General features: G+C 41.1%; 1 protein-coding gene across 1 annotated transcript in view; it reads right to left on the reverse strand.

Annotated features, from left to right (window-relative positions):
- Positions 1 to 24677, reverse strand: part of TARBP1 (TAR (HIV-1) RNA binding protein 1) — a 2802917-nt gene that overhangs the window by 1184766 nt on the left and 1593474 nt on the right. The window contains exon 18 of the mRNA XM_044087106.1: positions 23200 to 23396. Within this exon, the coding sequence (XP_043943041.1) occupies positions 23200 to 23396 (197 nt within the window). The remainder of the gene's footprint in view (positions 1 to 23199; positions 23397 to 24677) is intronic.

Below are 24677 nucleotides of genomic sequence, written 5' to 3' on the forward strand. Positions count from 1 at the left end.
ACCAGTGTACTATGAGGGAGTTTGATGAATTGGTACAAGAGAGCTTTAGACTAGGTTATTTTTCGAAAGACGAGAGAGGTCTGTGTGTTTTATTAAATAGGTTGTGGTTCAAGTTTTGGTGTTCTGTGAAATTAGCTCTTCGATTTCACTGGCATCTTGTGGCAATATATTTTTGCTTCACTTTTGGACTGTGGTTTTGCTAAAACAGCTAAAAAAGACTGAATTTTGTCTGGGTGGTATCTGAGCTGCCTGTGAATAACCACAGTGTAAAGAATCTTTCCTCGCTTGTTCTTTGGTTCAGAGAAGAAGATAGAAAGATTAATATTCTAGTTTAAGGTAAACTCTGAGACCACTTTAGGCATAAAAGAAGGATTAGTTTTCAAAGAAACCCTACATCTGTGAAAAATGAGGTAGGGTTTGCTCATAATAAAACCTTTTAACTCAGATACTTTCCTTGCAGAAGTCACAGTAATGAGTAAAACAGTCTTTCACCTCAAGAACTTCAATTCTGTCTGATGAACTGGTTCAAATGGAAAAAAAAGAGTAAACTTTTCATGCACAAAATTAAGATCTCAAGGAAAAGCTAGGTGGAAAGATTTGCAACTCCTATCTGGAAGTTTTCCCTTTCCTTTCTACCTACATATAAGGTTCATGCTAAGTGATACTGCTCACTAGCTACTATAATCATCCCTGACATGTGTACTCCACTTTTGCTACTAAACAACTGCCTCTCTCTACTTACACCAGATTTCTTTTTCTTCTAAACAACCCCCTCCCTCTCTACTACTCAACTGCCCCTCCTTTCTTTCACCAGAATCTTGAATGTATACTTAGTACTCACTGCACTTTCCTCCTTTACGTCTTCCACATACTACTAAACCTAGACTTCTATCTTTCAAATATTCACTCTTTGCAACTACTAACAGAAGACCTACAATTTCATAGTTTTTAAATATTTGTTAGCTTATTCCACTGCCTCAGTTCAACTTTATGCTGTGCAAATGGCTCTCTAAGCAACTACATATATGTCATGAAGAGTATTCATTTTTTTTTCAATTGCATTTTGCTATATCTCAGTATATAATTCTACATTTGTTTTAAATAATCATAAGTTTCATTTTCTTGTATGTAATATGGAGCTTTTCTCCCCGGGCCTCCACTGAAAATGGGCTCCTTGAGCCCAGTGGACCTCTCCGGTTATCAAACGGGAAATAAATAAATAAATAAAAAGTGTTTAAATTCAGTACGGTTAGAAAGGGGGATCTAAGGACAAACAGGCATAAATGGCCAACAAATGAACCTTGACTGAGGAATAAGACCTGCCAAAGGACAGTAACTCATATAAATAATCAAGAACTAGAGACAGCCAGGCCTGAAGAGGGTCATGGTCTTGGACTGTCACCAATTAGAAAATCTTTTCCACTTGCAAATATACGATTTCCTAGAGCAGTTTTATCACCTCCTTTACTAACTGCTTCACGTTCACAGAAAAAAAGGTGCCTAAAAGGTATCAAAGACTATCATCCAGGCAGTCAGTTGAAAAATTTTTAGGATGGGGTATATCAAACTACCCCTGACTTGTGAGAACAAATCCAGTCTATGGGCAACCACTGCTGCCTGGACCAAAAAGGAGCCACCACCACTATTTCGGGCAGTCCATCTGGATCTTCAGGAGAACTCTAGATTTCAGTGGGAAGGGCAGAAAAGCATACTGGAACATTTCCATCCACAGAAGAGAAAAGTCATCTATATTCCAGGCCTGTTTGCAAGGAGTTCTGGAGCAGAATCTCTTTAGTTGTCTATTCCAAGAGGAGGCAAACAGATCTACATGAAGTGTTCCCCACAGACAGAGCAATTTTTGAAAAACAAAGGCTGGAACCACTGAAGCTGGAAAAACACAAGAGTAACATTTTCTTATAGTAGATTTTTGAATCTCAAGGAGTTACTAAATTTGAGAAAAAAAACATGGTTGGGGGGGATCGCATGGGCTGTTACCCATGTGGTAGATTAAAATATGTGGTTGAGTAAAAAATTTAGACGGAGCTAGCATCAATAATAGAAAATATAAAGCAATGAGTCATTTTAATTGTCAGTCCCGTGGGGTTGTTTACATTATAGGGTGTGGATGCACACCTGCAAGATGGTATAAAGGACAAATCAAAAGAATGGTAAAAAATAGTGTGATGGAACATCTGGGGGTATCAGACATGGCAGGATGAAGAATCCTGTGGCAAACCATTTTCATACTGCCCAAGGGGCAATGAAACTTATGTTAGCCTGTTTTTTAGTGTTTTAGCGAGACCCTCTTGCAGACAGGGTGGTGATTTTTTGACTAGTTTACTGCAGTTGGAAATGAAATTGAGTATTAATTTTGGGACTTTATATCCCAAGGGTTTAAATCAGGAACTGAATATTTATAATTCTTAGAGGGATTGATTTAGTTGTTCAAGTTGTTAAAACTTATTCAAAATCATTATGTGCCTTAATCAGGGATTAAATTGTACAATGTCATGTTTTTTGTAAACTTGTAATAAGAGGGTTGAATTTTGTAACAAGAGTTTTAATTGGGTGATGTCATTAATTAATTGATTGGGCTTGTTATACAAGACACTTTAATGGTGAAATATTATTCCCTTGAAGGCACCTAGCCGAGGTACCAGGAAGTATCATTAAAGTTTGGATTTTTACCTGCGAGACTTTGTTGTGTTTTTCCAGCTTCAGTGGTTCCAGCCTTTTGTTTTTTTTGTTTTTTGTTTTTTTGTAATAGTGTTTACATTTCTTTGTTTTTTGTGGGTCAATTTTTGAAAAACCCCAGGATGAAATTTTCATTCTTGAGGATCTCAGTCCTGCTTAGCTTGTCTTTAACCAGGTTTTGCTTTGATGAAATATATGATGCAGAGCCAAATTGAGCAGAGTTGCTATCTCCCAGGCTCTAACAGCAAAGAGGGTACAATATAGTATGCCCTGGCTTGCTCATGTACCACATCAGTGTGGTGCTATCTGTGTAAACTTGCAGAGGTTTCAGATACCAGAGATGATTTCAAGCTTTCAAAGTAGTGATCATTGCCAGCATCTCCCTGACATACATGTGCTTCTATCTGTCATAAGGTTTCCATGGACTCTCTTTCAGGCCTTTGGAAACGGTTCCCCATGCCAGGTCTAATGTATCTCAGTGACAGACTGGAGAGGGGTTGGAAGGGAGAATAGAAGACCTGAATTACAAGAGATCTGGTTTGCCATTAGAAATTCTCCCATTTTACAAATCCCAGAACAGGGATCTGAAAAGACAAAGGATGATGTGCAGAGTCCCAGACTGATGTGAGGCACAATTGGATTTTTCTCATGTGGACACTGGTCAGGGGAAGAATGAAATCACTAATGCAATGAAGCCCGAAATCCTGAGAAATGTCCTTGCAGATACCTGTATCTGGTAGGAAAGAACTCAGAAGGAATTGTTGAAATATCTCTACCTTGTCTGGAGGAAGAAAGTATCTTCCCAATGCAGAATCTAGCAGAAATGCCAGAAATACATTCTTGTGAGAGGGGATGAGAGTAGATTTTTGAAAGTTGATTTGAAAATTCAGACTGAGTAGATGATTTTGAGCAGTTGCTAAAAATTCTAACAGCTAGAAAAAGAATCTGCAAAGATATGACAATTATCCAAAAAGGGAAAATGTGAATGCCTTGAAGTATGCAGTAATTACTGGAGCCAGACTTTTGTGAATGCCCTTGGAATAGTGGAAAGTCCAAAGAGTAGGACAGATAACTGATAAAGTAAGCCAGATACAGAAAATCTTTAAAAAAAAACCTAAACTGCCTTGCTGATGGGAATGTGATGATAATCATCCCTTAAATATAGCTTTATCATGAAATAATGATTTTGTGCAAAAACAGTGACAGTGTTATTATACAATATCATACTTAGAAGGCAGTTACAGCAGGATGGGCACTTGCAGAGGTAGCAGTCCCCAGCACAACAGGTAGTGGAGGCTGAATCATATAGAATGTCAGTGAATGCAAAATCTACATCAGGCTGTGCATAGCCATGTATAGGCATAGCCTCTCTGTGCATCAGACATAGGCAACCCAAGTGACAATGTACAAGGGGCAGGACACAGTTATCATTTGCAAAGGTGGGGAAGGAAGCACACAAATGGATGTCTTTCACAGGGAAGTGTGTGAGTGCTGAGGATAATGAAAATAAACTGTGTTTTTGTGTGTCCTGTCAGTTCTAAAAGGGGGCCCTTTAACATAAAACACTCTGAGAAGGGCCGGTGTCAGTAGAAGTATGTCATTACTGGGGGCTGTGGTGGTGTGAATAATGGTCTTCTGGGACACAACCTCAGCAGTAGCTACAATACAGTGGCTCAATCTTCTAGACAGGTACAGGGCATGCATGGCAGAGGTTTCAACCTCACATGCACTCCCATGGTCATGAGAGCTGGATCTACCGGGAGTTGTACTGGATATAGCAAGACCTTGGCTAGATGCTGTTGTGCTACTTGATCATGAGTGAAGGGTGGCAAACAATTTCCCACTGGGTCATAGCTGGCAGAGACTGTAGCTGTGGATATACCATGCTATGTCCTTTCTCACTATGTTTCTCCTCACTCACTGTGTTAGCACACACCTTGTCAGTTGTGACTGTCTTCCCCTGCTATGTAACCTAGCTCGCACACCTTCCTCTTACATTCCTTATCTTCCTCCCCCAACTTACCTTCTCTTTAACACATGTAAAATGGGTACTTGTCCCACACCAAAAAAAATAAATAAAATCACCCCACCTTCCTCACCTCCATCCAGATCATTCCTATATTCTCACTTCCATCCTTTCATCTGGTCAAAAAATAGATACACACACTCATCTAGGGCTTTCATATCACTTATCTTTTGTAATCATACTGTGGGCAGTGGGTCACAAACAGCATTGTTGACACCCATGTACAAATGAGAAGAACTGGCACTGCTCATGCTATAGCAATGAGATGGGCTGTCATGTTTCATATATCCAACTACTAATTACAGCCACTGCCATGCACTACATATACTGACCTTACCTGGTACCACCCACGCACAAGAGCATAGCATCATTATGTGGCAGCTGGTACATGCACCATAAGGTACAGCTGCTGGAATTTGAGAAGCTCCCCTGCAAAGTACTATTATGCCAAATATGTCTGTGGATGATAGATTAGACCCCATATTTGGGGTCCCGAGGAGTCATTGCTGACTCTGTTATTCTTTCATTCTACATGTATACAACACCTAACTGCCATGTGTTCCCTAAAGCCTTTCATCTCACTGCTACTACTCAGCCTGCAAATTAAATGCTTTGTACACTACAACTGAAGAAAGTTGTGGGTTCAAATCTCCCTCAAAGCTGCATGCTTTTTGTCCCTATTTCATTTTGCATGTGTGTACCATCCAACTGCCATACGTTTTCTTTAGGCCTTTTGTCTCAATGCAATTGTAGCTCTGCCTGTAAGTGACATCCACTGCACACTGCAAATGAGAAGGATTGTGGGTTCAAGTTCCCTCATGGTTGTATGCTTTTTCTCTCTTTTATTCTTCCATTCTGTCAGTGTACAGCACCCAACTGCTCTGTATTTCCTTGAAGCCTTTTGTCTCACAGCTACTGTAGCTTAGCCTTTAAATAAAGTTTGCACACTACAAATGAGGAAAATTCATGTCCCATACGGGTTACATATAGCCACATCTCTGTTAGAGTAGGTGCTTGTTTCCTGACACTTGCATTATAATACAGGTACAGTGGTCAGACTCTGCAGATGCTGTAACTGGATTTGGTTGATATACTGGTACTTTACTCATCCATTATGCACTGCTTTGCATTTTCTGTCTTCGGTTAGTTGACAATTATACCTGTGCAATTAATGCCTAACTTCTCTATTGTCTTCCACAGTCCTGATTGTCTCACCACCTTTCTTAGCAGTCTTGGTTATATTACATGTTTGTTGTGTGGCTTTACTACCTACCCTACCAGCTTCATCTTAGTTCCCTCACCAACTTCCATAAGGGGCAAAAAATACATCAGCACACAAGCCTCACAATGCTGTAGGGCTGCCACATAACTTTTTTCTCTTGCTGCAACTATGTGCATGAGATGGTACTGAGCACCCTGGGGGCTTGTGCTTGACAAATGAGCATTACTGCTGCTCATACTTCCCTACAGCCACACCACACCAACTTCCTGCAATCTCTGCTGTAGCTGCAGCCAGGATATTTAATGAGATCTTTGCCAGGCTACATTCATTGTTAACAAGCATCTGAGCTTGACATGCTTGTACAGTAAACTGAGGAGGGGTGGCAGTGATTGTGGCTTTAATGTTTCTAAATCTCAGGAGAGTGTCTTTTTTTGTAAAGTTTTGTATAATATAATGAAGCTTTACTCTCTGGGCCACCACTGTAAAGGGGTCTTGCATGACCTACTCAGACTTTCCTAGTAAATAAAAGCAAATAAATACATGTTTCAAACATAGTGAGGAAATCGTGCTATCTGGTGAAGGTGATTTCCAAGGGAATATCTTCAATATCCAAATAAGTCACTCTACCACTGTACTTTTCCCATGTTAGATTTAAGACCCAACACAATGCAGCCTTTTATATGTATAAGTACAACCATATCACTCATCTGAGAAGGCCCCAAAGATACCTAACCAAGAAAATGAATGCCTTAAATCCTTCAGCTATCCTGACAGATTAGCATAACTCTCACACTCAGTAGCCTGCAGGCTGTCCTGAGGTGACAAGTGCCCACTTTTCAAGTACTGAAATTTCCGATCATATTTAACCCCCTACTTCTTTACAAAGCTTTTGGCTCTACAAACACCCACACTATGGATATAAATCTACACTGAGAGATAAATAAGACTCACTGGAGAGATGGGTCCCTAATTCAGTATATTCCCAGCATATGGAATAAGTTAACACTGCAGGTCAAACAAAGTCCTGCTTTGATTAGCTTTAAGGCTAGGCTTGATGATTGGATGGGTAGACACATTTACACTGGGATTACCTTGTACAGCCCTGTTGAATTTGGGAGGTGAGCACTAAGTGCTTGAAAAGGGAGGCATAAACTTTTAGTGTGTCTTACATTCCTCATGATTGAATGCCTAGTATTGTTTCTATGCTACCTTTTTTAACTTGATTATTTCAGAAGAAGCTCATGAATGAAGGATGCATGTAAATTACTAAAGGTAAGAAACTGCACAGCAACTAGGTCTGAAAAAGTTAAAGACTGCACTTATAACAGTAAATCCACCTTAGGAGAAAGTGGTGTTGAAAGGGTGTTAGGTTCGACCATCTTTATAGCCACAGGCCACCTTAATCAAGTGATTAGCAGACACTGCAATCCTAACAAGTATGAAGTGAAGGCTACTGTTTGCAAAATTAGCTAGGCAGTGCCTCTCAGCTGCCCACTCCAATACCTAATGCAGGAAGCTGTATAACATAGGTAAAGGGTAGCCAGAGTTTCTGAATCCAATACAGACAGCAGCTGCTGTACTATGAAGTTCTTCCATGCACACAAATCAACAGGTTTAAAAGAATTATTCTCCAGAAAAGCTATCCATCTGGTCTCTCTCTAACTAATCCCACATTTTACACAGCAAAATAAGGCTTAGGATCTACCCTCAAAGCAATTATTAGCTCATTTACCACCAGGACTTCTTGCTTCATTTCACTGGATCATAGGAGATTACTAGGCTATTACCTCTAGATGGTCTTTATAAGCCTAGCCATGCTTCCCAAAAATGTCAGACAGGATTTGGTACCATAGATTTTTGTGCAGGGTATATACAACTTGGGCATGTGTGATCCAGCATTTACAAGATACTCCTCTCTCTAATAGAGACATAGGTACCAGATCAGCATTAAATTTACAATTTCCCATCCACTGATCCAAGTTGCACTTCAATACGTGCACAAAAGAACTTTGCTTCACATGGATGGAATGCATGTTCCACAGAAGAGACAGGCGCTGAGAAGCACACCAGTCTGTCCAGCATGTCTTATTTATATTACAGATGAGGTTTAGGTTCTTGGATCTGGTGCTCCTAACGCTATTTGTTTTATGGATATGCAACATTTCCATTAAGATTGGTTCACAGGATGCTTTGTAGGTCAAAAACAGATTAACTCTCAGCAACACTACAGGACACCGAGTATAAGAATAAGGCTTTCAGGAGGTCTGCATAGAAAAAGAAGATATGTACTGACTATATCGTCCCATCTGAGTTGTTGCTCTTCATTTGTCCTCAACCTGTCAATTACCAGATCCGGCACAGATCTGACTTGGCCGCATATCCAGCATCTGATCCCAGCTCCACCCCTACCCATAATGCCCCTGTCTCCTTCCTGCCTTCAGATTGAGTTTGCTGCCTAACCTTGCATCCACACCAGACCCAACACCTTGTCCTATGCTAAATGTCTCTATAAGAAAGATGTAAATGTTCGAGTGTATTCACTGTTGCAGTCAGTACATTTGGGTTATCTGCTTGCAGTAGCCCTCAGTCGGCCTGATTAACAAAGTCTTGGGTCATGCGTCAGTTGCTGTCCCTTCTTCCATGACGTCAGGTCGTCAGGGGTACAAAACATGCAGCCGATGCCATTACATTAGTTTTTCTTGCCCCAGATGTCAGGTGCCCCCCTAATGGGAAGCAATTAAATCTATAATACAAGGATATACCTCCAACAAAAAAGTAAATACACCAAAAAGCTTTTTGAGCATAGTAAATGAAGGAAGAGGTATAGCCAAAAAAAGAAAGGGGGCTGGAGGGAGGACAATCAGGACTGCAACAGTGAATACACTCGAACATCTACATTTATGGTAAGTGTACACAACTGTACTATGTTCTTCGTGTTTCACTGTTGCAGTCATTACATTTGGGTAGATTCCCAAAGCTAAGGTTGGGAGGAGGAATTTAAATAGAATTAGGACCAGCTATAAGGCCCTGCAAGACTGCAGTGGCAAAACCAGCTCTGGATTTAGAGAAAATTGGCAAATGATAATGCTTGGTAAAAGTATGTACAGAACTCCAGGTAGCAGCTTCTAGGATGTCCCTTGTAGGGACGCCCCTGAGAAAGGCTGTAGAAGTAGATACAGCCCTGGTTGAATGGGGTCTGATGCCCTGTGAAATAGGTTTTCCATGGTGCTTATAGCAGAAATGAATGCAGTGGCCTATCCATTTTAAAATGGTTTGCTTTGAAATAGCTTTCCCCTCTGCCCCTGCAGCAAATGCCACCAGCAGTTGATCAGATTTCCTTTGAGGTTTAATCCTGTCCAAGGAGAATCTAAGTTGTCTGTGCACATCTAAGGAATGCAGTATCCATTCCCCTTTGTTCTGTGGGTTAGGAAAGAAGGTAGGCAAATGAATGGACTGATTAAGAACCACACTGGATACCACCTTGGGCATGAAGGAGGGCTTGGTTCTGAGGGACACCCTGTCCACATGAAAGATGATGAAAGGCTCCATTGCCATAAGGGCCTGTAACTCGGATACCCTTCTTACAGAAGTGATTGTCAACAAGAAAGCTGTTTTCCAGGAAAGGAACTTCAAATCTGCAGTAGCAGCTGGCTCAAAAGGAGGAAGAGTGAGTCTCTCCAAGACAAAGTTAAGGTCCCAGGCTGGAGTTGGAGCTCTCCTCGGTGGCCTTAAATTTCTGGCCCCTCTGAGGAACTGCTTGAGCAGTGGGTGAGAGAAGAGGGGAGGCTATAATGAGCTGAAATGGCTGAGGCATGAATTTTGATGGAGGAAAAGGACAAGCCCTTATGAAGCATGTCAGTCAAATATTGTAGACTCTGAGGAAAATTGGGCACTGCTACGCTCATCCCTTGAGATTGGTTCCCGGTACAAAATCTTTTCCATTTTGCAACATAAGCTTTTCTAGTACTAGGCCTCCTAGCTTCTAAAATGATATCCATCACTGATTTACGGAGGGGTGGTAAAGGAGAGATTAGGTGATTAGCCAGGCTGCTAGGTTCAGGGTTTGCAGCTGAGGGTGCAGAATCTGCTTCTCTTGCTGAGACAACAGGGAAGAAGTCTGAGGCAGGTGCCATGGGGCCAAGTGTGACACACTGCGCAGGAGGGGGTACCAGTGTTGGCGTGGCCAGTCTGGTGCAATTAAAATCATCCTTGGCTTGTCCTGTTTGATCTTTAGTAGTACCTTGGAAAGCAGAGGCAGAGGAGGAAAGGCATAAACTGATAGGTTTTTCCAGCTGAAGGATAGAGCATCCACTTTCCAAGCTAGTTTGTGGGGAATCCTTGTGCAAAATTCGTCCAACTGATGGTTCTGGGGGGAGGCAAACAGGTCTATATATGGGCTCCCCCATTTGCTTGTCAACATGTTGAAAATCCTTGGTTCCAGTTTCCACTCGTGTGGGTCCATGAGGTTTCTGCGTAGTCCATCTGCCAGTGTATTTAGTTTTCCTGGCAGGAATTGAGCTTGTAGATTCACTTGGTAGCTCAAGACTCTGTTCCACGATGGCATGGCTAGTCTGCAGAGGCGGTAAGAATGTGTACCCCCCTGCTTGTTTATGTACCACATGACCGTGGTGTTGCCTGTCTTTACCATTAGTTGTCCTGGAAGAATGTGGTCCTTGAAGGCTGTCAGAGCATTCTGTACAGCTAACATTTCCTTTTGATTTATGTGTAGGTGCATTTGACTTGGGTTCCATTTGCCCTGAATGCACTTCCCCTGCCAGTTGAGCCCCCCCCATGCATAGTCTGATGCGTCTGTTAAGGTTTGGGCAGCAGGGGGTAGTGTGAATGGTAGTCCCTTGTTTTGATGGCAAGCCTCTGCCCACCAAAGGAACTCTAGGCATAGACAAGGTATGATGGGAATCATAGCTTCTAGATCCTGTGAATGTTGACACAATAGGCTTTGGAGATACCATTGCAGTTTCCTCACATGTAGCCTTGCATATGGAATTAGAAGAATGCAGGAGGCCATGAACCCCAAGGCCTGCATTATCTGCCTTGCAGATAACTGGGTTTTTGTGGCCACTTGTTTGAAGTAGGTTGTCAAATGAGTCTGTTTCTCTGGCGTGAGGAAAGCCATCTGGGAAGTTGTATTCAAGCTTGCTCCCAGGAATATAATTTGTGACAGGGTACCAGGTGTGATTTCTTTTCATTTACGGTGTACCCCAGACAAGTCAGTACCCTTCGTACAAAGTTCAGATGATTCAAAAGTATGTCCTGGCTTTCTGCCTGAATTAGACAATCATCCAGGTATGGATATATTTGAATATTTATTTGCCTGCAGAATGCAATGACTGGAGCTAGGCACTTTATGAATACCCTGGACGCAGTAGATAAGCCAAACGGCAGTGCAGAGAACTGATAGTGCATGTTGCCTGCTTTGAAGCGCAGGTATCTTCTGCAAGACTCCCTGATAGGGATGATGTATGCTTCTTTTAAGTCTAGTGTTGCCAACCATGCATCTTTGCCTAGCATAGGAAGCAGCTGGTGAAGAGTCAGCATCTTGAATTTTGGAATCACCAGAAAGGTATTTATAGTAGACAGGTCCAGGATAAGACGCCATGTATTGCCTTTTCTGGGTACCAGAAAAAGTCTCGAATAGAAACCTTGTCCCTTTTCCTCTTCTGGTACCAACTGAACAGCCCACATGCTTGAGAGAGACAGTACTTGATTTTGGGCCTCTGGCCACCTGCTTGGTGTTGGTAAAGTGTGGAAATGAAATCTGTATCCTTGGGACACTACATTTAAAACCCATTTGTCCTGGGTAATGAGTTCCCAGTTTTTGGCCTGCAGACCAATCTTTCCGCCTAAAGGAGCATTCAGTTGGGAAATGCTTGGAAGTTTTAAAGGCAAGTCATTGAGACAGTTTTCCATAGGGGGGAGTCTTACTACTCCCTGATTTGGGTGCGGAAACCCCCCACTGCTTAGTCTTGTGTGTCCCCTGGGACTGAAACCTGGGGGTTTCTGCTGTACCTGGGTTTGGCTTGAGAAGACCTGGAAAGGTCTCTGGAAAGAACCAATTCTTAGGGCCAATGCCTACTAAATCTAGGAGGCTGAACTTGTAAGAAATCTTTAACAGTTTGCATAGATTTAGCTTTATCTTCCATCTTTTTAAGAACTTCCTCAGCCTTGTTGCCAAACAGGAGGTCCTGATTTAAGGGAGCATTCAACAATTTAGCTTTAACATGATCAGGCAAAGATTGCTCCTTGAGCCAAGCATGCCTTCTGAGCACAGACCCAGTAACAGCAGCCCTGCAAGAGGCCTCTAATGAATCAAATCCACATTGCAAAGTATGTTTTCCAACCTGTTCAGCAGAATGCATTAAATCCTGTAATTCTTTATTTTCCGCACAGTCAGGAATCAACATAATTTTCTGTTTAAGCAATCCAATAACATGTTGCTTATACTTTAACATATGAAACTGGCAGTTTAAAGCCCTAATGGCCAAGGTTGCAGAAGTGTAAACCTTCTTACCCCATCTATCCAGCGCCCTGGAGTCTCTATCAGAAGGGGTAGGATTCTTAGCAGTGGAAGCCTTAATGCCCTTGGGTCCCTGTGAAATAGTCTCTGGATCCGCAATAGGATTTTTAAAAAGGAACTTGTACAAATCAGGAACCATGTAATATCTGTCAGGTTTCCTGGGAGCAGGAGACAAAGAATCAGGTGCCAAACTAAATTCCGAAAAAGCATCATCAACAATGTCTAGTACAGGAGGAATAGCTAAAGGCCTATGCTGAGGCAGGAGTAATAAATCCCTAAGCCTCTTTTTTGAATCAGAAAAATCCTGGCTTTCCCAGTGGAAATGCTCCCTTAGGGTATGTAAGTTTTCACCAAAAGAAAAATCCTCTGCAGGGGAAGCAGAGGTGATAGAATCCGGTGCATCAGAATCCTCATAAGTAGATAAGGGCAAATCCAGATCATCAAAAGAATCAGAAAAATCGGAATCCTGGTCAGAAGTTTCATAAACAACTTCAGTCCTAGGTCTCTTAGAAGGGGGAGGTTGGCTTCCCCTGATTAGAGTTATAAGATCTTCAGCCATTCTTATTTGTTTTTTAGGCATAGAGGCCTGAGCATGTGGCCCGGACGTCATTTTTTTAGGCATGGTTTGAGATTTAGGCCTAAATGAAGAATAAGGCGTCAGTTTAATATGCAAGTCCATAGGCCTGAATACACCCTCAGAAGCCAGTGCCTGCACAGCGGCTCCGGACCCATCCAAGGTAGAGATGGGTTCCATAGTTGAAGCATCTCGCGGCATACCGGACTCTGAATGGGTCTCAGTAGAGGCCCATGAATCAGAAGTACTGGGTATCAGGGGCTGCGAAAGCATCTCACTGAGTACCGGCGAACTGGCGACTGGCTTAGGAGAAGCGTCGTCGGCAGTTTTGGACTTCGGCGGTCTGTCTCTGTCTTTATCTTTGCGTTTTTTCGAAATCCCGGTAGTCGGATGGCTAACAGACAACATTTCTGGATAATTAAACTGAGAACTGAAATATTTAGAAGCAAAAATATACCGACGATGGATAGTGTGCTGATTAAATAAAGCACAAAACCAACAGCAAGGTACGTCGTGGTCGGGGCCTAGGCAAGGAATACAGTACGAATGAAAATCTTTATGAGGTATTTGCTTTCCACAAGTAATGCAATTATTAACTTTTACTGACATTGGTAAGGAGCAAGAAAAAGTTCCCCCAACGGAGTACTTAGCTTTAGTTGAAGACTTCGGTTCTGAAACTCGAAAATGAAAATTTCAGGAGTCGGCCAACCTGCACTTGCGAACTGCTTCTGCTTCGGGCACCGCACGGCAAGAAAGACTGGTGTAATGGCGTTGACTGCATGTTTTATACCCTGACGACCTGACGTCATGGAAGAAGGAACAGCAACTGATGCAGGACCCAAGACTTTGTTAATCAGGCCGACTGAGAGCTACTGCAAGCAGATAACCCAAATGTAATGACTGCAACAGTGAAACATGAAGAACACCTTTCTTACTACCTTAGAGACATGTTGATTGAAGGCCAGGTTACTATCTGTATGTGTCACCAAATCTCTTGACTACTGGGTCTATCCTTAGGAGGGTCTCATCCTTGATGAGGTAGTTTCCCACAGTGGCTGACTTCTCAAAAGGTACTATTATGCATTTCTTGGCATTGAGTTTTAAGCCAAGGCTTTGGCACCAGTCATTTGTTAGCATTAGACCTTCCAGAAGATGTTAGCATCTTCGGAGGATCCTTTAACTGCTCCTAGTTTGCAAACTTCATCAGCCAGAGGTCCCTGACATTGGCCTTGACGTCTTAGAAGAAGATGAAAAAAGGAAGTGGACCCAGCACAGAGCCATGAGGTATTCTGCTAGTGACTGGCCTCATTATGGAGGTGGTCTCTCTGATCCTAACTTCCAAGTTCCTATATGGGAGACAGCTATCCAGCATGTTACATAGAGGTTTATACCCAATTCCATGAGTTTGTTTACAATGTCCAAGTGGGGTACTGTATCAAATGCCTTAGCCAGGTCAAAGTAGGCAGTATGTACTGTTCTGCTCTCATCCACTGCTTTGGTGACCTTCTCAAAGAACAACATTGAATTTAATAGGCATGACCTGCCTTTGTTGAAACCAGACTGGATGAGGTCCATTGTCTGAAGGTCTCCTATGTCATTGTTACTCATTTCCATGATAAATCTTTTCATGGCTTTGCATAGGAGATTAGTCCAGACTGATGTCTTTAGTTTGCGGGATCTACTGGTAGTCTGTCCTTGTGCAGAAGGATGACCGCTGCAACCCTTTATTCAAGTGGCACAAAACCTGTTCATAAGCTACAGCTGAATGCTGACTCCAATGGCCCTGACAGGTCATATTTCAGGTTATTTAGGAGGCATCCTGGGATATTATCAGGGATCAACAAAGCTGTGATCTTGGCCTTAGAAAGTGCAACTAAGACCTGTTCCCTACCGATAGTTGGAGGAGTTATGTTAGATAGAATTTTCACGTAGATGGCTGGGTGTAAGTGGGCAGTAAAGATGGACCTGAATTTGTTGGCTAGTAGGTTTGCTATATCTCCTGAATGTGGCTCCATTTACAACCAATTCAGCATACTGTTGTGTGCTGCCTTTGAGGGTCTGACATAACTAAAGGAGACCTTATGGTTGTCTCTAGTTGTCTATTTAGTTTGATGACAGCATTTGTATAATTTTTGGTGTTACACTTCATAATTTTAGCTATGACTTTTGTTCCTTTTGTTATATAACCTGTTTAATTATGGATTCCATCAGGGTGGTTTGTTTTGTTTGTTTTGAGCTTACTTCTGTTAGGTACAGCAGCCTCTGTGCTAGCATTAACAGAGTTTCTGTGACCAATTTTAGAATAGGCTACCGTGTTTATCTGGGTTTGGAGGGGCTCAGAATTTTGAGAAATCGCTTAATAAAAGGTAGTTCGCCTTGGAATAGTTCTTTAACTGTTACAGAATTTACTGGTGATGCAGAACTGATTTTTATTTCAAAGACCTCTTTGCGATCTGACTTTACCAGAGAGGACATGACACTGGGGGGGGGGGGGGGGGGGTGCAGAATTCTACCATATTTGTAATTCCCAGGTCCAATATGTTTGTATCTCTAGTGGGCGTATGCACTGTTTGATCTAGGGTGCTTGTGTTTACAAAGTCCAGAAATCTCTGTGCCTCTAAATCTGGGATCGTGTAAGTTTCCCAGTCTACAGAGAGATAATTGAAGTCCCCCAAGAGTATGTTTTTTGGTTGAATGGTGAATGTCTCGAGTAGGTTTAAGTACGAGATATGGGTTTCCTGCGATATTGATGGTCACCTACGGCTTGCTAGGAGATGGTACGGAACTTTGTCTATGGTAATCTGTAAGTGGAAAAACTCTAGCATGCCATCCTGTTCAACCAATCTAGAGGTATGATTGTTACTGATGTAGATTGAGACGACTCTACATTTGGTCCCCATCTGTGCAATTGCTGGTCTAAATGTGTGGACGGCATTAAAGCCTGTACTGTGGAGGTACTCACTGCAGCTTTAAATCATGTCTCAGTAACTGCACATATGTCTACATTCTCAAGGGTGAGGAGAGCTGGAAGGGAGTGGAGCTTCTGGTTTAAACTCTAGACACTGAGTAGTAACACCTGTAGGTTCCCATGGGTTGATTTTGCTATGTTGTAAGGTTTGTCCATTTGGCACTGCCTAAAAGGATCTGTGGGGAGGACAATATTTTAGCAAATATTCAATAGCCTAGAGGGGACAGGTGCAGACCATCCTTGGCAAAGCAATGTGGTTTGTTAACCATATCCTCCCACACTGATAAATATTTTATTTCCTTAGAAAAATACTAGAAACTAAGCCAATTATTAAAGTCAATCAACCTTTGATTGTACTGTGGCATCATCCTTGGTGGAGGTAGAATGCTACTCAATATTAGGCACATAGCCACTGACATGTAGTCAGAGAACCACTTACTCGCTCTCTTCATATAGCCTAAGGAGGCACATCTCCGGTCATTTATATCTACATGGACTATGACTGAGTCATACTAGTACCTGTAATGCAAAGACGCGAGTACATACATAACTTGGCAGAGCCTGGCTCCTGACAAGCAACTGACTGTTATCGTCTCTTTGTCCAGTGGGGCAGCAGTGTGTTACACAATGGAGTTCCCTATGACTACAGTCCTGGGTAGTGAGAGTTGGCTTGCCTTATCAGCTTTTTAGTTGAGGCTCCACTGGGTGTGGCTGTATGTGTAGTGTTAAGTGCTGCTTTTGTTGAGCGTTCTTTGGTTTGCCGAGGATAATTTTTGCAGGTAGAGTATATGGAAGTCTTTGGGGTTTGAGAATATTGCATTTAAGTGCCTCAGCATAAACCTGGTCCACGTGTGAGGTGTGTACTATGTGCGGTGGGTTTAGGATGTGTGTTTCTAACAACCTGATTTTTATTCTGTGTGCCTGTATGCAAGCTTTGCCTCCAGTGGCATTATGTATACACATCTTCTGCATACTGTACCTGTTTCTTTAAAGATTAAATAGCTGTCAGTGAATATGAGTTAATCGCTACATTGTCTAAAGATACCCACATGAATGAAACTGGCTGTGGAGAAATTGGGAAAGTGCATATCCATGATGCCATGTCTTTTATTAGGTGAGCTACAAGGCTGTGGTGCACAAGGGTTAAAAGAGGGCAGTTAAGGGTGCTTTTGGGACTAGACACTAGATCAGGCAATATAATGCTAAATTTAAGGAACAATGCTCCAAATGTGCAAACTAGTTGTTCTATGTTTCTCAATAGAGAAAGTAGGTTCTTTACAATCACAGAGTTACTGGGTACAGTTTCAGAAGTAGTTCTATAGGAAAATGTTATCTTCTAGTTGACTGCTACTATGAAGAGCACTGCTAACCACTGCTACAGTGAGAGCAGCTCCAAGCAAATGGACCAACTTTATACAGGCACTGAAACACTTCAAGCCTTCCTGTGCGACTCCCCATTTCAGACAAACCAGGCAGTAAAAAAGCAGTCCCAGGCCTTCTTAATGTAAAACCACACTACGGTTTGCCCAAACTGAATTCAAATGGGACAATCAAACAAATTAGCTAGAAACACAGTATTAAAATGACTAAAATGTAAAGGAACTAGCAGCAAGGTCAGTGAAAAGCAGTGCTCTTTACAGTAATAAAGTTCACAAAAATATAATAAATAATTAAAAAGTATAGCAGCAGTTATCAAGTGTCTTATAAAAGTGCAAAGAAAATCAAGTTAAAAGTACTTCCCTTTGCTAGGATTTCACCATATACAAGTGTTTGTGAGCACTGTAGATATGAGACATATTGACTACAGCATGTATTCTTTTTGAGAGGAACTTCTGTGGATACTCCAGTCATTGTTTATAAAACAGACAACATAAAAATACTTCCTTAATAAGTAGATACAAGATGGTCAATGGCCAGATCACTACCCACATGTGCATTCCCATATCCCTGATCCCTGGGTCTACTCTCAATGGTTTATTACAGGACGGCAAAGTACTAGTTACATTTGTGGCATGACACCCATGGCTTTTGGCTAGCAAAATGCAGCACTTTATATAAATAAACTAATTTGAGAAAAACAAATTCTGGGAGATATTGTGTAAAGTAAAACAAACCTTTACCTCATTTTACAGCAGCTAATGTTAACAATCACACAGCAGTGTTGCAATACATTATACTGACAAAAACGTATAAGCTTGTAGCAATGGAAACACTCGTCAAAAAGCTTGCAAAACTATTACATCACCAAACAGAAGCCCATGTAATCAGTAACGCAATGGTAATAAAATGAACAGCAAAAGCAGAAGCAAGGTGTAATTCAGAAAATGCTGCCCACTGCTGAAATTCAAACAAAAGTTCACTGGAGATTCAAATGTGGTACACTAAAGATGCAAGGGTTGATAAGGGACGTTTTTAATTCATCCCAGCTTATGCTGCAATTGAGTAGGTTACATAAATAATGGCATGCAATATTACAAAATAATTCATAGACTGTTACTAGGCTAACAACCCAGGGAGCCTTTCTAAGCCTAGCCAAGTTTCCAGAAAGAATAATAATGTCCTGCATCCAAATAGGACATTGAGGGCCAGGCATTTATAAGCTACCTCTATCCAAAAGGGACATGGGTGTCAGGCCTGGTGCAAATTTCCTATTCCCTATCCAACTGTCTAGGTTGTGCTTAAACCGGGTAATGGGCGAACTGAGCTTCACATAAATGGGAAGCCTGTTCAATAGAAGGGGCAATCTTCGAGTCACATATCTGTTTCTCCAACACATTCTGTTTAAGTCACAGACAAAATTCAGGTCCCTACATGTTGCATTCCTGATATTCTTTGCCTTACAAATATGTAGGAGATTCATAAGTGTGGGGTTTGCAGATGCCTTGTAAGCCAGGCTTAGATCACCCCTCAGCAATTTATAGGAGACTGAGAAGACGGAAAGGGCTGTAAGGCACTCTTCATAAGACAGGTTTGTTATGCCTTGTATTCTTTTTGTAAGGAACCTTTGAGGTCGCCCTAGTTGCTGCATATGCCTGACTAGGTACATACCAAAGGGAGCGCTGTACTCTATGATTGGTCTGATAAGGGTGGAGTACAGTGGGATAATGACCACCTTTTGCACCTAGATGCCATACCCTTACTTATAAGTTGTACAACATAAAAGGACTTTCTCACCACTGTGGCCATGTGGTGGTTGAAGGTAAGGCTACTGTCTATGTGCGTACCCAGATCCCTGACCACTGGGTCGACTATTAGGGGTGTATTATCAACATAGTAATTAGCTGGGATGGTTGATTTCCCAAAAGGATACAATTATGCATTTCTTAGCATTCAGTTTAAGACCATGGTTTTGGCACCATTTGTGAGTCGGAGACAGACCACCTTGAAGAATGCTAGTGTCTACAGGTGGAGTTGATAACCCCCAGCCTGCAATCATCTGCAAACTTAGTCAGCCATAAACCTTCAGCATTTGCTTCCATTTCAGAGAAAAAGATGCCAAAAAGGAGTGGGTCCACCAAGCCTTGGGGGACTCTGCTATTAACTGACCTCTTGGTGGAGGTGGTCTCAACTATGTTGACTTTCTGGGTCCCATCAGAGAGCCAGTTGGCTAGTCAGAGGGTGATAAAAAGGTTTATACCTAAATTAGTGAGCTTGTCTATAATGCCTGAGGGGTACTGCATCACAAGCCTTGGCCAGGTTGGGGTAAGTTGTGTGCACAGTCTTACTTTAATCCAGTGCTATGGTGACCCTCTCAAAAAAGTCCACCAGATTTAATAAGCATGACCTTCCTTTAACAAAGTCAAACTGTGATGGGTCCAACGTTTGCAGGTTACCTATATCCTCATTTATCATATCCATGAAGATTCTTTCCATGGCCTTACATATGAGGCTGGAAAGGGTCTGTAGTTACCTATATCAGCGATTGGACCTCCTTTGTACAAGGGAATGACTGTAACTATCTTTCATTCCTTGGGCACAAAACCTGACTGAAGGCTTTGGTTGAAAAGTGATTCAAGTGGACTAGAAAGGTCATGTTTCATGCTATTTATTAAGCATCCCTGGATGTCATCAGGGCCCAGTGATGCAGTGTTTTTGGCCTTTGAAAGTGCATTAATTACCTGTTCTCTAGTAATGGTTGGAATTGTGTTATGTGGAATTTCCTTTGGACTATCCGGGGGGATTTGAGCTGAAACTGTCAGCCAAAAGGTTGGAAGTAGCCTCCGGTTTAGTATGGGTGATACCATTTACAATAAGTTCTGTGCATTGTTGTGTATTCCCTCTGAGGTTACGGACATAGAAAAGCTTTGTGGTTGTCCTTTGCCTGATAAGCTATTTTTTCATCAAATTTAACCCTTGAAGTATTAATCAGCCCTCTTAACTGCCTATTTAGATTGGTCATGATGGCTTTTAGTATATATGGCTTTGTTCCTTCTACTCTTGGCCAAGATTTTTGTTATTTTGTTGTATAACCAACTGATATTGTGATTCCACCAGGGTGGTTTGTCTTTTGAGTTTGTCTTATTCTTAAAACGAGTGGCCACAGCTCGCTCTATACAGCTATCAATATGGCTGTACAGAGATTTTGTAACTAGTGTTTACTGGGTTTGGGGGTGCTTGGAATTTAGCCAAGGTGTTGCTTAGTAGAGAGAGGTTAGCCTTGGAATAGTTCCTAAAGGTTTTTGGTTTCTTTGGATCCCTGGATTTAACTTTTTATTTCAAATAATACTGCCTTATGGTCAGATCTGACGTGTGAAAATATTACATTGGGTTAGGAACATTGGCCTCCCATGTTCATGAGTACAAGATCAAGGATGTTTGTACCCCTGTAGGAGAATGGACCAATTGTTCCAAGATGTTGGTATTAGCAAAGTTAGAAGTGGTGTAGGATTCCCAATCTATAGAGGGGTAGTTGAGATCCCCCATGAATATCACGCTGGGTTGAATGGTGAGGGACTGTAGTACATAGAGATAGGTAGTATGGGTTTCCTGGGACATGGGGGGGCTACATGTTGAAAGGATATGGTACAACACCCTGTTTATGATGAGTTGCATATGTACAAGTTTCAGCGGGTCATAAACTTTAACTATCCTGGATGTGAGATTAGTCAATATAGACTGACACTCCTTCACCTTTAGTTTCCTCCTATGCAGTAGCTGGTCTAACGATGTCAAAGGCATTATAAACTTGCATTGTTGGGGTACTCTCAGGGACATTAAACCATGTCTCCAATTACTACACAGATGTCTACACTCTCCAGGGATAGGAAAGCTTGCAGGGAGTGGCGCTTCTTGTTAAGACTTCTAGCATTCAGCAGTACCAACTTCAGATATTCCTTTATAGCTTCAGTTACACTGGTAGATTTATCAGTTTGGCATTACCTAAAAAGGCACTATGGGGATGGCAAAGGTTTTTGCCAATATCATGACGTCTAGAGGGGATAAGTGCAGATCATCCCTGGCAAAGCAGCGTCATCTGTCAACTATGTCCTTCCAGACTGTCAAATATTGTACCCCCCTGGACAGACACCAGAAGCTAAGCCAATTTTTAAAATCAATCATTTTTCTCTTGGTAACATGGCACCATCCTTGGAGAAGGTAGAATGCTGCTCAGTGCTAGGTTCACACCTACCTTAGACACAATCAGCAAGCTCAATCATGTCTTGCTTCATACAGTCAAGGGTAACATCCACATCATAGTGGTAACCTGTAACTGTGACTCTCTCCTTACACAGTCTTGTGAGGAGGACATCGGGTGTGCCTCATGACAGAATCACCCATGACCAGGAAATTTGGATTTGTGCTGGTTTACCTTAAGGGTTAGCAGTGGTGGCACTGGATGCAGTGTTACTATGTATAGCTGCGGGTGGTGTTATAACAGAGTATTTACTTGATGGCTTAGGACCCTTTCTTTGATTGTACTGTGCAGGAGGTCTTAGTGTTTTAGGAAGGTTACCTGTCTTAGTGTTCAGGGTGAGTAGAAAAGGTACACAAACTTATTGCACCATTAACAAAATTTTCAGGCTCATTCAGTGATGTAAATTTCATCTCCATATGTAAATTTAATAACACTACTCTTGATGAAACTTACTTAATGCCACTCCCCTATTAAACTACTCATTTAAAATACTCCCTTATAGATTGCCTTGTACCTGTTACTCTTAGGAAACACTTCAATGAAACAATGCTGGCCCAAAAGGCTTAAATATTGGATTACTATATTCTGTGATGTTGCATTCATAACTACACATCAATTATGTAAATATCCACTATCATAAAATCACAGAGCTTTTGTACACAACTTTCAACATTATGTGCTCTCTCTAAGCTGCATTCTTTTTAAGATTAAAATAAAACTATTATCATACACATTATTTGCATATTAGTGAAAATGCAAACTGATTCAATAAAATCCTGTATGTATTTATAATTGTGATTTAAAACAATAATAGGAATATGTAATTCTATGTTAAATAAATAAACTGAAACAGCAAGCCTTTTCAACTGAGAATCATAATATGGCACTGCTGCTTATGGCTCCTAAACATACAACTTTATTACAGTAGTGGAGGCTGTCTGAAAAATGCTGATTATAGCTCTACAAGATGTACTCTACCATAATAATTCAGTGCTGGAGAGGCACCCCATGTAAAGCTGCATCTGAACATAACTTATGACTGCTCTCAATTAAAACATATATGTGCAAAGATTGCTATAAGCCATTTGGTCTGACAATATGATCAATACAAAATCACTTTTGTTAACTCCCTACTTCCACAAGGTATTCCTCAATCCCAATACCAATTACAATTGAAAACACTGATTGCGGCAAAAGAAAGAGTTAGCAAAACAATGGAAAGGATTTCACTCTCCACAAGCTATATTACTTGCGTCTTTGAACACACTATTACTTTGTGAAAATTTTACAAAACTACTTGTGCAAAAAAGCTGTTGTGCCTATGGCTGTTGGACTAAACCTTACTAATCAAACCCTTTACTCCAAGTTTCTTATTTTACAGTTCTTCAAGGAGGACACACATACAATAAACTCAAGTCCTAACAATGATTTTTTTCTGTAAATTACACAATGCAATCAAAAATTACTTCTGTCATTCCTTAAGCAGATTCTGTACTGGAAAATGAGTTAGTAGTGCAAGGGCAAAGAAGCAAAATTGCTACCGACCTCTGGTCTCTCCTGAAGACATATCCAAATACACAAGCTTCACTGACAATTTCTATGTGATTCCTGGCACTCAAGAAAGGTTTCTGCAAAAGGTCATCATTGGAAGCAGAAGAAAGCCACACCTGGCAGCAATGTTGTATTAATAAGTTAAACACTCCAGTCTTTGCCCGAGACATTTCAATCAGTGAACGTGTTAGCTGAAAAATAAAAAGATAAAAATATTTCTGTGCAATTCAACTGAAAAGTTATTTACAAAAAGTATAAGAGATACTATGATACTTTAATATCATAATACAATTCAAACTTAAATGCTCAGCAACATTCTAAAGTGATGGTGTAACATCTATAAATAGAGAAGATTATGAAGCCTCTCTCATTTAACCCTGTTTTCTAAACTGAGCTCATGTTACAGGCTGTAGTCAATCTGCATCTCTTCTATACAACTCCTCCTTTATTTTATTTTGTTTTTCACAAAGTACAAACTTTGGTGACAAACATGTTTAAATTCTTTCACTCTGAACATCTGTCTTTACTGTGCAAAGCTAGCCAAGTAACCATTCCTGTTCTGCAATTAAATGTTTCTTTATGTAACCTTTTATCTTTCCAACTTTACCTTACATCATTCAGCTCCTTTACATTTTTCTATGTCCTTTTTACCTGCACCCCACCCCCAGCACCAAGTCTTAGCTTCATGGATTCCTTATCACTGGCAATGTGGTCACAACTTGGGAAGAGCCAACTAGAGGAAGCTGTCAGCCACACCAACATAAAGGTTGTCAGGGAAAAGGCTAAACAAACTAGTTTAACTTACCAAGAGATGTGGAATTTATTGTTTAGAATATCCACACAATACCAGAGGTAGGCATGCTCACGTACAGAAACACACATGGTTCACACATAAAATGCTGCATAAGTACAAACTCATTGTTGCATACAACTGCTGACAATTTGTCATAAAACAAGTAAAACGTTAATACTGAAATAAAAGTATTGCACAAAACAGATGGTGATGTAAAAGTCCCTAACAAAGGAAGCAATGGCAGACTTAACAAATGTTCTTCTGTCTATAAAGGAAAAAAAAATTAGGTTAACATTTCTAACAGGGATTCAGTAGTCAGTATGCTAAGCTTCTTCTTCAACTGTCTTTAACCATCAAATGGTGGAAGCCTTTTTCTTATTAAGTCAGTCTGACAGCTGCTTTTTGGAGCTGAGCACAACATATTGTGAGTTCTCGGTTTGAATAAGTTCTTTTATTCCATTGGTCTCTAGCAAGGTAACTGCATACTACTTCATGTCATTCTGAATGAAAAAACAAAGGGGTGCAAACTGTTCTTCCTCTCCCAGCAAAACAACCAAATAACTCCCGTAAGAGCCAGCATCATTCAGGTTTCCATGTGGCACATCAGTGTTACCTTTCACTGATTCATCCCTTACCAGCGGTTGAAATATTAACATATACTTTTTCATACAGGATTTTT

This window comes from Protopterus annectens, chromosome 1.part1, assembly GCF_019279795.1.
Source record: "Protopterus annectens isolate FY-2018-M chromosome 1.part1, PAN1.0, whole genome shotgun sequence".
In the NCBI taxonomy this organism is placed as follows: domain Eukaryota; kingdom Metazoa; phylum Chordata; order Ceratodontiformes; family Protopteridae; genus Protopterus; species Protopterus annectens.